At 32.7% G+C, this 13184-nt stretch overlaps 1 protein-coding gene across 1 annotated transcript; it reads left to right on the top strand.

Moving 5' to 3' along the window:
• Positions 1 to 7263: 7263 nt before the first annotated feature.
• Positions 7264 to 12330, top strand: LOC139480841 (short-chain collagen C4-like). The gene is made up of 4 exons (XM_071263741.1): positions 7264 to 7650; positions 10219 to 10287; positions 11014 to 11250; positions 12066 to 12330. Exons 1-4 carry the CDS (start codon positions 7335 to 7337, stop codon positions 12302 to 12304), a joined length of 861 nt encoding a protein of 286 aa, XP_071119842.1. The 5' UTR covers positions 7264 to 7334; the 3' UTR covers positions 12305 to 12330.
• The last annotated feature ends 854 nt before the right edge of the window (positions 12331 to 13184 follow it).

Genomic DNA, 13184 nt, shown 5'->3' with positions numbered 1-13184 from the left:
TTTAATTTTTAAAATAAATTATACTGTATTGTCACTTAAATTAAATGAATGCGATAATGCATGATAATATATAAACTTCCGTTTTTGTGTTGTTCAGTAACATATCAGCCATTTAGTAATGTTCATAACAACACAACAATACTTATTAAATAAACAATGAAAGCCGCGACATATACCCCATGATTTGATAGAAAATCTACGAAGAAGGCTCATTGATTATTCATGCGTTCGAAGTGTTTCAAATATATTGACCCATGTGTGATGGAGCGTAGCATATTTCGCAGTGAATCGTTGGTTTCTGGTAAATTGAAATACTCAACAATAATTATAATGGCATTATCAATGCTTTTAGAGTTCAAGAAAACATTTTATTGTATAGCAATATAATATTTCCCACAGAACGTAACCAAAAGTTAGCGTGCAATAAATTCTAATATTGCACTAGTGCAATAAATCTTCAAAATTCATGACGTCATCAACGACAAAATCTTAGTTTAAACCAATTTTTACTTATTAATATTATATTGCTATACAATAAAAGGGTTATTGCATGAATATTGGGGAATATTGTCCCTCGTAGAACTTATATTGCACTCGCATGCTCGTGCAATATAAAATTCGACAATATTTCCCAATATTCATGCAATAACCCTATAGTATGATTTTAAACATGATTGGGAAAAACATCACCAATCTTACCTTCTACGAACAACATTGTGGAATATTTATGTTTTGCTGTTTGGACTGCGTAAGTCATCGTCACAAAAGTCTTCCGATATTTCTCCATAAATCACAATGTATTTCAGTATTGGATTTGATTTTTGATGCGATCTGTTTTGTTTTAACACCAATTTTTGGCTTTTTTTAGTCATTTTTTTGTTTAGTTGAGAAAGCCGAAATGCCCTGAGAAAACCACCGACTTGTGATAAAATTTAATGTAGGAAAGTCACATTTCTTGTCCATAAGATTGGAATTCAGTGCGACCACACGAACGGGTATCGAACTCACAGCTTCAGTTTTGACTGGCTAGTGATTACAGTAATAATTACTTAATCATTTGGCAACCGAAGCAATGCATTTTTATATTGGTACGAAATGTAATATACATCGAGAGTGTAATGGTTCTGCTTCAATATGAGCATTCAAATGGCTCTGACATATAAGTTACCTATTTTTACTTTCTTAAGATAAGATTTGTATATATGTATGCTCTTTTTAAAATATTTTTCACATGAAGACTATCTATTGAATCTGCAAATAGTCTGTGTTTTTATATATTCAAAAGTACGAACAGCCGTTATCGCCGTGAAAGTATGGTAGTTCAGCTGACAACTACTTATGAGATCACCACTAAAATTGTTAATTCTATCACAGCTCATGACCAGGTGTTCTCAATACGACTTTATGTCACTTGCAACGGACTCGTAGTTTTGCGGTAACTTGGGTTTCTCCCATCAATAAACCTGACCGCCACTATATAACTGAATTATTGCAAATGCGGTGTTCACACAGTGCCGATCCGAGTAGGCTCCCGTTTTATGGTTTTTGATCCGACAGCGACACGACTCGAAAAGTTAAAAAACAAACGCGGATAACATACAATTGTAACGATCGTCAAAGTCCTTCCATTGCCAGGACGCATTCGTATAAGTTCGGTACAGAGTCCTTCGGATTGGGATTGGTCTGGATATTCGGCCGAAAACACCCGATAGTTAGATGCGTCCCGTACCATTGGGGAAGCTCGGCTGATTCGGTCTAGTCAGACCACAATCATGACTATGTCGTAACAGATTTGTCTGCAGAGTCAAATCAACATTGTAGCAATGGCCTTTGGTTCTAGAAGGTGTCTGAACAGTGTCCTGTAGAACGGGAATGATCGGGCGGAAATTTTACCAGTCGTTTCTTCTTCTTCTTCTTCTTCTTCCATATACACTTCATACCACCATCGGGTGTATTATCGAACTGATAACATGATAAGAACGGGATGATCATGCGAAATGGTTTTCTATAGTGTGTCTTCCATTAGCTTCCGATCTCTGTCGAATCGCATTCGGGGAACCGAAACGATATCGGGACAGAATCGGTCGTATTAAATCTGAGAAAGAAACAAATCGGTATTGAATCGGATTAAGAACTGGAATATCTGAACGATTTTGACTGGACACTGCTGAAACTGGGCCCTTCCTAAACAATATGTGATTGTTGTCGTCATAAAATAAATGTTTTCACAGATCTGTCAATTTCAAGCCTTGATTAATAGGATTTTGTTCCGACTTTTCTGTGATTTAAATCAGGAATGGTCGTATCAAGGACGACAGTATAAATCGTCAATGTTTGACCGAGGCTTAAACGTGGATTTTAGCACGTAGTATTCAACCCACTATGAAGCAATTCCTTATACCATTCAGTCGTTAGAACTTTTACCGATTCATTTGTTAGGAGGAAAACATTAATTTTCACCATGGCATTATTTTTCTTTCATAATAGTGCGTTTTGCAATAAATTTGTTTTGATAGTCGGGCGATGGTTGTGTTGTTAGTTGGACGATGGTTGGTAGGTATCTGCAAATGGAAATACTTATACAAAAGCAGGTATATGACAGTTGTTTCCAATTCCTTTAATGTGTTTTCAGTTTTTTTATCTTTTTCTTTGAGTTCGATAATATTATTATTTTACTTTCTATTATTTGGACGGTATATATTTGTTGGCATTATACTATGATGATTTGGAATACATCAACTGCAAGATCTTACAAATCTATTCAATCACCTTCAGTATATGTATGTTCATATTTTGCAGCTTCACAATGTTAAGTATACTGTTACCGTTATTGTTAGAAAAATGCGACTTTATAAACATGTTTTACAGTTAGGTGAAATCCAAAGTGACAACCTACATAAATAAATGATTAGTGACATCTAATTGCAACAGTTATTTGATACTCTATTCAATTCTTAATGACCTCATGCAATACGATCTTTTAAATATCCAATTCGAAATGAATTACTTTGTTCAGGCAAACATGTTTCAAATAAGTTTGACCATAAATCTCTTAAATTATCTTTTTGGTATTTTTCCATTATCTTATATAATATATAATGTCCGTATAAAACGAAACACGAAACAAAATGAAATAAAATAAAATGACACCTTATTCAATAAAGTTTGAATGGTTTGGTATATTTTTTCCTGTTTATTTTGTTTTGAGTTTGTAATATTTTCAATTTTATTCTTGTCCGACTTAAATGTTTTTCTCAGTTTTGAAGTTTGAAATTAAGTTTCATATTTGCCTCTCTCTATGTGCTGCTTTTATTCTGTATTTCAATTCATTTGTTTTTATTTTCTTTGATTTAACATTTGAAATCTTTTCTGTATCATATGTTTCAATGATATGATGATTCCTTATTCTTGGATTGTGTGGAATTTCTAATAAGGTATCAGTGTCTATCACCAAATTTAAATAATTTGCAACATGCTCACTGTTATATTTGTTTGTTTTTGTTAGCTTTGAAACTGTTGTCATGATTTTCAGAAGTACTGACTTTACCTTATTTTATCTATCTCCAATCTTTCATTCACAGAAACTGTAAAGCCTCGTGCCTAAATGACGTTTTCCCATGCTACCTGTAAACAAAATTTAATTAAAATAATTGATGTGTGTCAAATGTGCGAGTGTCAAAGATGTATATTTGTGGTTTATAATTTGGTTCATAATGCTCTAAAACTTCGTACGTTAATTGGCCTTTTCACTTCTTTTCTCAACGAATAATTAATTGTTAGTTGATTAACGTACAGTGACATAAATACCATGCAGGTTCAGGACGAGAACAAATTAACGAAAGACAAAATAAAATAAGTAATTCCTGTAATAATTGGGGTCGTTCGTAATGAATATCTGGAAAATTTGTAATGCAAAGACTTATAGGAATGATTCTTAACATGTACGGAGCGTGCCACTTTATGTACACGAGGTATCAGAACCAACGTCCTCATTCTGAACTACATAGACATATGGTCACATTGTCCTCTTCCGACAAGCAGAAAACCCTTGCCAAAGCGGTGTATCTTGCTGTGCGAGATGTACAAGTACTCAGTCACACAATTCAGAATGATGACGTTAATTCCCATGCCTCTCCGATATACCAATACATTCATTATCACTGAACTAGCATATATTTGTTTAGGGGTCAGCTGAAGGACGCCTCTGGGTGCGGGAATTTCTCTCTACATTGAAGACCTGTTGGTGACGTTCTGCTGTTGTTAGTATAGGTCATTGCATATATTGTTAATAATGTTGGTCCTGAACATGCCTGCAATATTTGCCAATGAATGTTTCGCAAACAACAATCAATCAATATTTTAACTTCGGAATAGTATTGAAAAAGGTAACAATCGGGGTTCAGATCTGGACATTCAAGGTTACACAGTGTCCTCCTTCAATAAATTGATGCGCGATGTGAATTTAACTCGAGGTCGTTTTCTTGATTGAAGAAAAGCATTTGATATTAATTGCTAATCGCTTTATTTTACTAAGGAAATTAGAAAATGTATCATGATTGTGATGATCACTGAGGGTTCTCGGTGTCTGAGTGACAAGAGGGAAAAACATGTTGAACTACTAACCGAATCACTTGCCTGTCAACACTGAGGATTGTCAGTTTTACTTCTGAAGGTACATTGTATGTTGTTTTCCTCGATTAAAACTAACCTAACGAATAGCACAAAAGTGTTGAAAGTTACGTTAAACAATAAACACTCAATTAATCGATCAATTGTGATGATCATGATTTTGATGGTTTAAAACCTTATTTATCAAAAGGATATCTTAAGGTGTCAAATCTCAGAGAGGTTCAATAAGGAGTTCCAAAGTGTTATTTAATAAACTCTTTACGTTTCACAATATCCATCAATGATTTATTTTTTGTTTTTAAAAAATGTTTTTTTGAATTTTAAGCTCATTATTCAACATTTCATTAGTATGTGATTTGTGTTTATGAATAATAATGATAGAATATTAAAATAGAGGTGGGAATACGGACAGTATTGCATATTAAAAAGATTTAAATGCAATAGAAGTCGTTTATAGTAACAAACTACTTGGAATCCAATTTGATAAAACACTTTCTAATGAGGGATTGACAAACTTTGTACTTTGTATTTGTAAGCAGACTAACTTATAGCCCAATTCAAAACATATCTCTCTGTAAATATTTAAATTATATTAACATAGATATGTACTTTTTTATCTGGTTTAATGCTGTACCGTGTGCGAAAATGCTTTGAAACTAACAAATTGTATTCACTAATTACACTATTCAAACATGTTGAATGCTGGTTGTGATTTATCTAGCGGAAAGATAGATGCTCATAAGAACAAAGTTTGATAAATAACAATCTGTGTAATTGAGGATTCAACTATGTAAGGTCTTACGGCGCAGGTTTAAGTGGTAAAAGCATCTGTTGAAAAAGGCCTAACTCAACATCTGTTTTGGGGTCATTTCGAGTTTTCACTCAAATCACAAATTTGCGGGGTATTCAGTGGTCACTTACATCCTAACTTTAGCATAAGTCTTGCCAATACTTTCTGGCTAGAAAGCTCAGACAAAGGCTTATGCTAATTGTTTCGAAGATCGGCTCTCTCTGGCTTTCTACTGTATCTTTGGCTACTTATCTGAATCACAGTTCAGATGCTTATCAATCACATACTTTGGAACCAGGAGAGCGGATTGTGCATAATATAGTGTTTCTGTAGTAGCTTTAAACTAGATTAGACACTGGGCACTAACCAGCCGATCTGACTACTTTAAAGTTATGTTTGCAAGCAAACCGCAGTTTGCCTACAACTACACTATTTCTATTTGTTTTTCAAAAAATTCGGATAAAGTGACCATGCACGCTAAATTGCTGAGACAGCCGTACGCCAAAAAAGTATTGTATATAATTGTATATTATATTAGTTAATATGTTTTGTAGTTTAGCAATAAAATTATATTCCTAGCTTGTCTTGTGTATAAAACATATTTATTTTTCGTTCATTTTTGGTACAGTAATTAGGCAGTTAGTTTTTATCGTTTGAATTGTATTTCATTTGTCATGTCAAGGCCGTTTTATAAATAACTGACTGCGGTATGGGCTTTTCTCATTGTTAATGGCCGTACGGTGACTCATATTTGTTAATTTCTGAGTCATCTGGTTTCTCGTAAAGCGTGGGCATTACATTTTTATAAAATGTTTTTACAAAGCATTTCTTAAACAAAAAATAAAATATTGTAGTGTTGTCTTGGACCCCCCCCCCCCAACAACAACAACAACAAAATTAACAAAGACATAAAATTAAAAGTATCCAGAGAAGTGCGGCCAGTTTTATACTTAATCATACAGCACTGTAACACTACCACCCAACAATATACTTAGATTTGTATCTGATATACGAAGCTAGTAATTATTTGCGTATTTCAAAGTACATATTGCATTGTTATTTGATATTTTTTAACATAAAATCTGATTAATACCCTTTCACAAAGACAATTATATAATATTTCAAAGGAACGTTAAATTATTAATAAACTGGTGCATATCGTTTTGAAGAACACTCCAGTCGTGTAAATAGGTTTCATATTGACCAAGATGGCAGCCACTCGAAACTTTACTAACAAAATACCTCAAATTGCGAAGGTCATGAACTATCTTTTCAAAAACGGCATTAAAATGTTTAAACGTTCATAAAAATGTTACTCTATTAAACTTTAACATATAGTTATGAAGAACTATTCGTAAATGTGAAATGATTTGCTTTTAATTCACGTGACATCAGCGACGACACACTTCTGTCTGCTAATTTGTATAAACATTGCTATAAGTAACCTGTGCCTTAAGTAGAGACTGTCCCTGTGTATTTACACCCAATCATACCTTAATAAATTTATTTTCGTTTACGAACTTTTACTTAATTTCTTTAATACAAAATTTTATAAAACTCAAATGCAATGCTGGGAACCAAAACTCAAAGACAGATTGTGAATAATATGATATTGAATCAATTACAATGCTAGAGTTATGTCCACTTTTTTCTTTGAAAAAATTTTAAGGCGTTGAGCGGGGGTATTCGTGTTCTCAGTAACATTTCAAAATTTGTAATTAAAAAAAATCTGCTGTTTAAATACAAAAAATAATTAGGTAAACAATCATATTCAAAGTCGTTCAAAACGTTGTTACAAGCACCCAGTTTCCGGCGGATGGAAAACTCATGACGAAAATACAGTTTCCGTTTCTTTTAATACTAAACTTGAGCACAACTTGAAATTGTAAAATACTTTTGGAAATAAAAGGGCGTCATGCGTTTTTTAATGGTCAATACCATTTTTAAATATGCATTGTCTCTGCTTTTGATCACAGTACAGGGAAATACATGTAGTGGGGATAGTAAGTGTGATGGTATTGTTACCATGCCGTTATTAGATGGTATGAAAGCCACGTTAAAAGCGGATCTTGATGTAAGGAATATGAATGATCATCTGAAGACATACATTTCGTCGGAGATTAAGAAAGGTTTTGAAAATGCGATGAACGATGTTATGAAGCAAATTGTGAACAAAGGACTTGAAGAAATTAATGCTACTATTATAGAAGCCATTCAAGAAAATCTACCAGGTATTTTTTAATATTTATCAAAGTTAGATATGCAAATTGTCACTTACGTCTTTAGGTTTTGGTGCAGTCTAGTGCGTGAAAAACTTGTGCCATGAACCAATACACCATTTCAATTTTTTCTGTTGAAGAAAGCTTATATTGTTTGATGTAAACTCCTCATAATTTTCATCATTCTATTATTTCTTTAGAAACCTTTTATCATGTTTAAATCTGTACATGTATTTATATTAAATTAAAAGTTTTGGAAGCTGACCAGAGGCGTCGTTTGTTTTTAGTAAAAAATACATTTGTATTCATAGAATAAGATATGTAGTTTAGAAAAAAAAAACCATTTGGTCCTTTTTACCATTCAGATAAATGTAAATGTTTGTAAATTTCTTGCGTTTCATTTTGAGATTGTCCAGTGTACATTTGTAATTACACCTTTATTGCTTTACCTTCAAAAAGTATGCTTTAGCGTTCACACAAAAATATCGACAGCATTTTTTTAATCTCTATGTATAATGTAAGCAATAATTTAGATCTCATAATAATGTACTTCAATATTTTACAATATACTATATTGTACATGTACCTAGAGAGTTATTTCTTTTGTTTTTACATGTAAAAAGTGTACCTTATCAGAAAAAAAAACAACAACAAAAATAGGATCGCATATCCTGCGATCTCGGCAGCAAACAGGAAGTTTTGGAACACAAGAAATTCAAATGTGACGTAACTTTGAGCGTAACACTGGTTATGGTTAACCCTGGTCGTATTGGTCACGACTTTTTGAAACTTTTGGTCTTCAGTGCTTTTCAGCTTAGAACTTGTTTTGGCTTTCAAACTTTTTTCATCTGGGGCGTCGCTGGTTAATCTTGTGTGGACGTGGGGCACGTCTGGCGTAATAAATTTCTTAACAAAGTATCTTTTGTTGGCTATTAATCGTTTGTTTCTCTTTCAAGATTTTCTCCCATTTATTTGTATTGTACTCCTGTCATGGAATATTGTCATTCTAATATTATAATGAACCTTGCCATTAAAGCGGGAGGTTTGGCATGCCACAAAACTAGGTTCAATCCACCATTTTTAGTTAAATATGCCCTGTACCAAGTCAAGGAAATGGTGATTGTAATATTATATTTCGTTTCTGCGTATGTTACATTTTAATGTTGTGTTTCTGTTGTGTCGTAGTTCACTTATATTTGATGCGATTCCCTCAGTTTTAGAATGTAACTCGGATTTGTTTTTTCTTTATCGTTTTATGAATTTCGAACAGCGGCTTACTACTGTTGCTTTTATTTAGAACATTTATAACTTTTGTTTTTATTGATTCCTTCAGTCGAGAAGTATCACTAAGTATAGACCTGATAATTTCTTTTTTTTCTTTTTCATTTTGTACTTAGAGTAAACACTTGGTTACAAATAGCAGAGAAAGCTGGCCAGATATCTATTATATCAAAAGAGCTAGTGCTTGTTTATTGGGTGTAGATCTCTGTCTTGTAAAGACAGAATTCATTTTATAATGTACAATTTGTAGTCAATAAAAATGCATAAAACATGTCGAAATGTACTATTATATTATTAATTTATGTATTTCTCTGTCTTGTGTGATTTTGCAGTTATTTGTACTGTATGCCCATCAAGTACGGTTGTCATATCAGCGGTATATTTAACATTGCCATAAAACGCTATGTTTGGCTAGCCATAAAACCAGGTTCAACCCACCATGTTTCATTAAACTGTCCTCTACCAAGTCAGGAATTTGACAGTTGTTTTTTAATAGTTCGTTTCTATGTATGATGTATTGTCGTTTTTGTTGTTGTACTTCAGTGTTCTGTTGTTTCGTTGTATTCCTCTTACAAGTGATGTGTTTCCCTCAGTTTAAGTTTGATTTGGGTTTTTTTCTCAATCGATTTATGACTTTTGAACAGCGGAATATATCTGTTGCCTTTTTTATCTATAAAAAGAATACCACATCAATTTCCTAAATAAACTAATCACAGATACCAGGATTAAATTTTATATATACGCCAGACTAAACGATAGTCTGGTTGTAATAAGTTTATATAAAAGCACAATAACGGTATGTATGAAACAACATATTTGAAGTAAGATAACAAAAATACTGAACATAAAGAAAGGTTCAAATAGAAAGTCCTTAATCAAATGGCAAAATCAAAACCTCAAACGCATTACACGAATGTAAAACAACAGAGTCAAACTATGGACATATGCTGCTTTCGTGGTAAATACATTTTACATTTTTAATTTGACATCGAAAACATTTGTCGACAATTCTTTGTGACTATATTAAGACATTCTTTTTAACTTTAATTGACTTTAATTGGATTTAATAAACTACACTTATGTTTTATTTTGATAGCTATTTGTAATGTCAAAGGAAACGGTTACGTCCATCAAGTATGACATCAAACAAAATCTTCCTCTGTTACATCTTAAACATTTCCTCAGATTCATATATTGTTAAGTTGTTATTTCCACTATATATATACATATATAATATTACGTATCGCGTAACTCTTAATTACCTCATGGATTTACAGTAATTCAAACTTTATTATACAGAGAAAGGCGTGACATATATCCGATGGGGACGTAAAGACTGTCCTGCAGGTGCAGACATTGTTTATACAGGTAAATAGTTGTTAGAAGAAAAGTACGATTAGCTACAATTTTATTTTACAACGCATTTGAATGTGATCAATACTGCAATAAAGACCGTTCTATATGTTCTGTAACAATTTTGTTTTCTTTACAATATAAAATAAATGTGGTTGATTTTTGGGTATATCCAGTCTTCATGATCGCAGGACAATCGTACAAAACTTCGTTATGGACAATCAGTACATGTACCTAACAAATTAAACGATTATGCATGCTTTAAATTTGTAGCCTTTTTGTCTGTGTTACATAAGTATATAAAACAAAATAGAGTTTTAAGTCTTGACATATCTTTAATTTCGACATTGTTCTTTCTTTGTAAAACCAACAAACTAAGTTTGGAGTTTTGTTTATTATCATTTGGATGCCGTAAAAGGACATTGTTTTTATAAAGTTAAAGTGTGCACAATATATGTTATAACAGCATTGCCAAGATGGCGGAATGAAATTGAAGTTGGTGTGAAAAAAATCACGTCTCCCTTATGATCGAGATAATGGACAGAACCAATCATTTAGCAATACCCATTTTTATAGATCACACTGTGTCTGTATTTAGAGTCATTACCCCATAATGTTTATTTGAAGAAAAAAATTGTTGTGATTGAATTATCGAGCTTATTTATTTGATAGATAGTTGTCTCATTGCAACAACTTTTCAGTTTTTAAAAGTAAGATTTTAACACAATTTTTGCATTTCAGGACAAGTCAGTGGGAATGACTATAGAAATACAGGAGGTGGTGTGAACAATTTATGTCTCCCAAATAATCCTGAAAATGGACAGCACCAATCTTATACTAATGACCAGGTATATGGTGGCGAATATAGACTAACTTCATCAGTCAAGCCATCGGGATGGTCAGAAAGTTTGAACCAAAAGGAAATACCATGTTCTGTTTGTTACCAACAACGAAGGTCAGCTGTCCTGATGATACCAGGTATATGAGTTAGTTAACATTATTACACATGAAATTATGTGCAATTAACAACTACTTAATTTGTGGTTCATGACTCTGGGAAGTTTATCTTACTCTTAGTGTTTATAGTGGCTGATGATTTCACATGTTCTTAATATTCCTTTAGGGCATAAACAATATATAAAACCTGTGTGGTATTGTGATACGGAAAACAGGTTTCCTTGATGAAAATTTAGTAAACGTTCTAAAAAGAATTTTATCAATCGAAACATATCTTTATAGTGACTCTTTGTTGTTAAATGTATTTGTTATGTAAAGAAGTAATAAAAGGAAGACAACATTTGAATATTAAATGCAAACCAATCACAAAGTTATAGTCCGTAGCATATAAAAAAATTAGACGTGGTATGGTTGCCAATTTTCTACCAAAGTTCTTATAAAGTACGCAATAAAAGTCAACTGTGCCGCCTTTAACAATGAGAAAACCCATACTAACCGTTTGGTTAGCCGTCTTTCAAAGGCCAGAAATAAAAAAATATCAAACAATTCAATTGAGAAAACTAACGACAGAATTCATAATAAAACAATTTACTAAACACAAATACGATCGACATGCATTGCCAAAATCAAAATTTCGACAAATTGTAGTTTCGTAAAAAGGTATACTAATAATATTGATGTATGGTTTAAATTTACTGTTCCCAAAATATATATTTATACCAATAAAACATAATGGTAACATAAAGCTAATAAGAAAAAGTTTATTTACAATTTTTACTTGCAATTGCAAATAGCTATCACTATTCATTAATATACTTGCCTTAATTTTTTATTAGGTCGAAAGACATGTTATAAGGGATGGAACTCAGAATATCATGGCTATCTGATGAGTGACCATAAAACTCATCACAGAAGAGACTATGCCTGTGTTGACATCAATGCAGAACCGTTGGACAATTTAAATGGAGGTGCAAGTGGAGCTTTGTTTTATCCTCTTCGAACCAATTGTGGCAGTTTAAGATGTCCTCCCTATACCGATTCAGTAGATGTTTTTTGTGTCGTTTGTACAAAGTAAAACGTTTGACATTAAAAGAAAAAAAAACATAAATAGTTGCTTTTTCTATATAAATACTATAATCACTTGATTACTCGTGGAACATATGGATAATTATTTATCCACCATTTTCTACATAATCAAATGCCTGTTGCCAGTCAGGATTGTGACAGTTGTTTTTTAATAGTTTGGTGTGTTAGACCTTTAATTTTTCCATTTGATAAGGGACTTTCTGTTTAGATGTTCCTTGTATCTCGGTATTTTTCTTTTTTTCTTTTTGAATAGGCCAATATTATGAAACTTTTTTCACTGCATCGATCTAGCCCATTACATTTGAAACAAAGGATACACCATACATAGATCGTAAATTGTTGTCAAAGGTACCATGATTATTATTTAGTACGCCAATTCAAGTAAATGAGGGTCGGTTGGAAAAAAGAGCTTTTTCCCGAATGCTGATAGTTTAAGGGTTTGTTTGCCTTGCTTGCTTTGTTTGTACTAAATTTTGTCCAAGAATTATAACTAAGATTGACATCTGCAGTTAATATATATACAGTGCTAACTATTTAAGAAACCATAGGCTTTCTGTAGTGTTCTTGTTCGACCATCTTCTGTTTTTTTGTTGTTGTGGTTTATAGAATGTTAAAATTGAGAATGGAAATGGGGAATGTGCCAAAGAGACAACATACCGACCATAGAGCAGACAACAGCAGAAGGTCACCAACAGGTCTTCAATACAACGAAAAATTCCCGCACCCGGAGGCGTCCTTCAGCTGGCCCCTAAACAAATATATACTAGTTCAGTGATAATGAACGCCATACTAAACTCCAAATTGTACACAAGAAACTAAAAGTTAAAATAATACAAGACTAACTAAGGCCAGAGGCTCCTGACTTGGGA

Source organism: Mytilus edulis, chromosome 7, assembly GCF_963676685.1.
Source record: "Mytilus edulis chromosome 7, xbMytEdul2.2, whole genome shotgun sequence".
Classification (NCBI taxonomy): Eukaryota; Metazoa; Mollusca; class Bivalvia; order Mytilida; family Mytilidae; genus Mytilus; species Mytilus edulis.
The sequence above is the reverse complement of the archived record's forward strand: the minus strand, read 5'-3'. Positions and strand labels throughout refer to the sequence as shown.

Bases quoted from the DNA above. Each gene is read 5' to 3' on its own strand.
- LOC139480841 (XM_071263741.1), top strand. From the start codon at position 7,335: ATGCGTTTTTTAATGGTCAATACCATTTTTAAATATGCATTGTCTCTG. The intron at 10,288-11,013 runs GTAAATAGTTGT...TTTGCATTTCAG, and splicing joins TGCAGACATTGTTTATACAG to GACAAGTCAGTGGGAATGAC. The intron at 11,251-12,065 runs GTATATGAGTTA...ATTTTTTATTAG, and splicing joins AGCTGTCCTGATGATACCAG to GTCGAAAGACATGTTATAAG.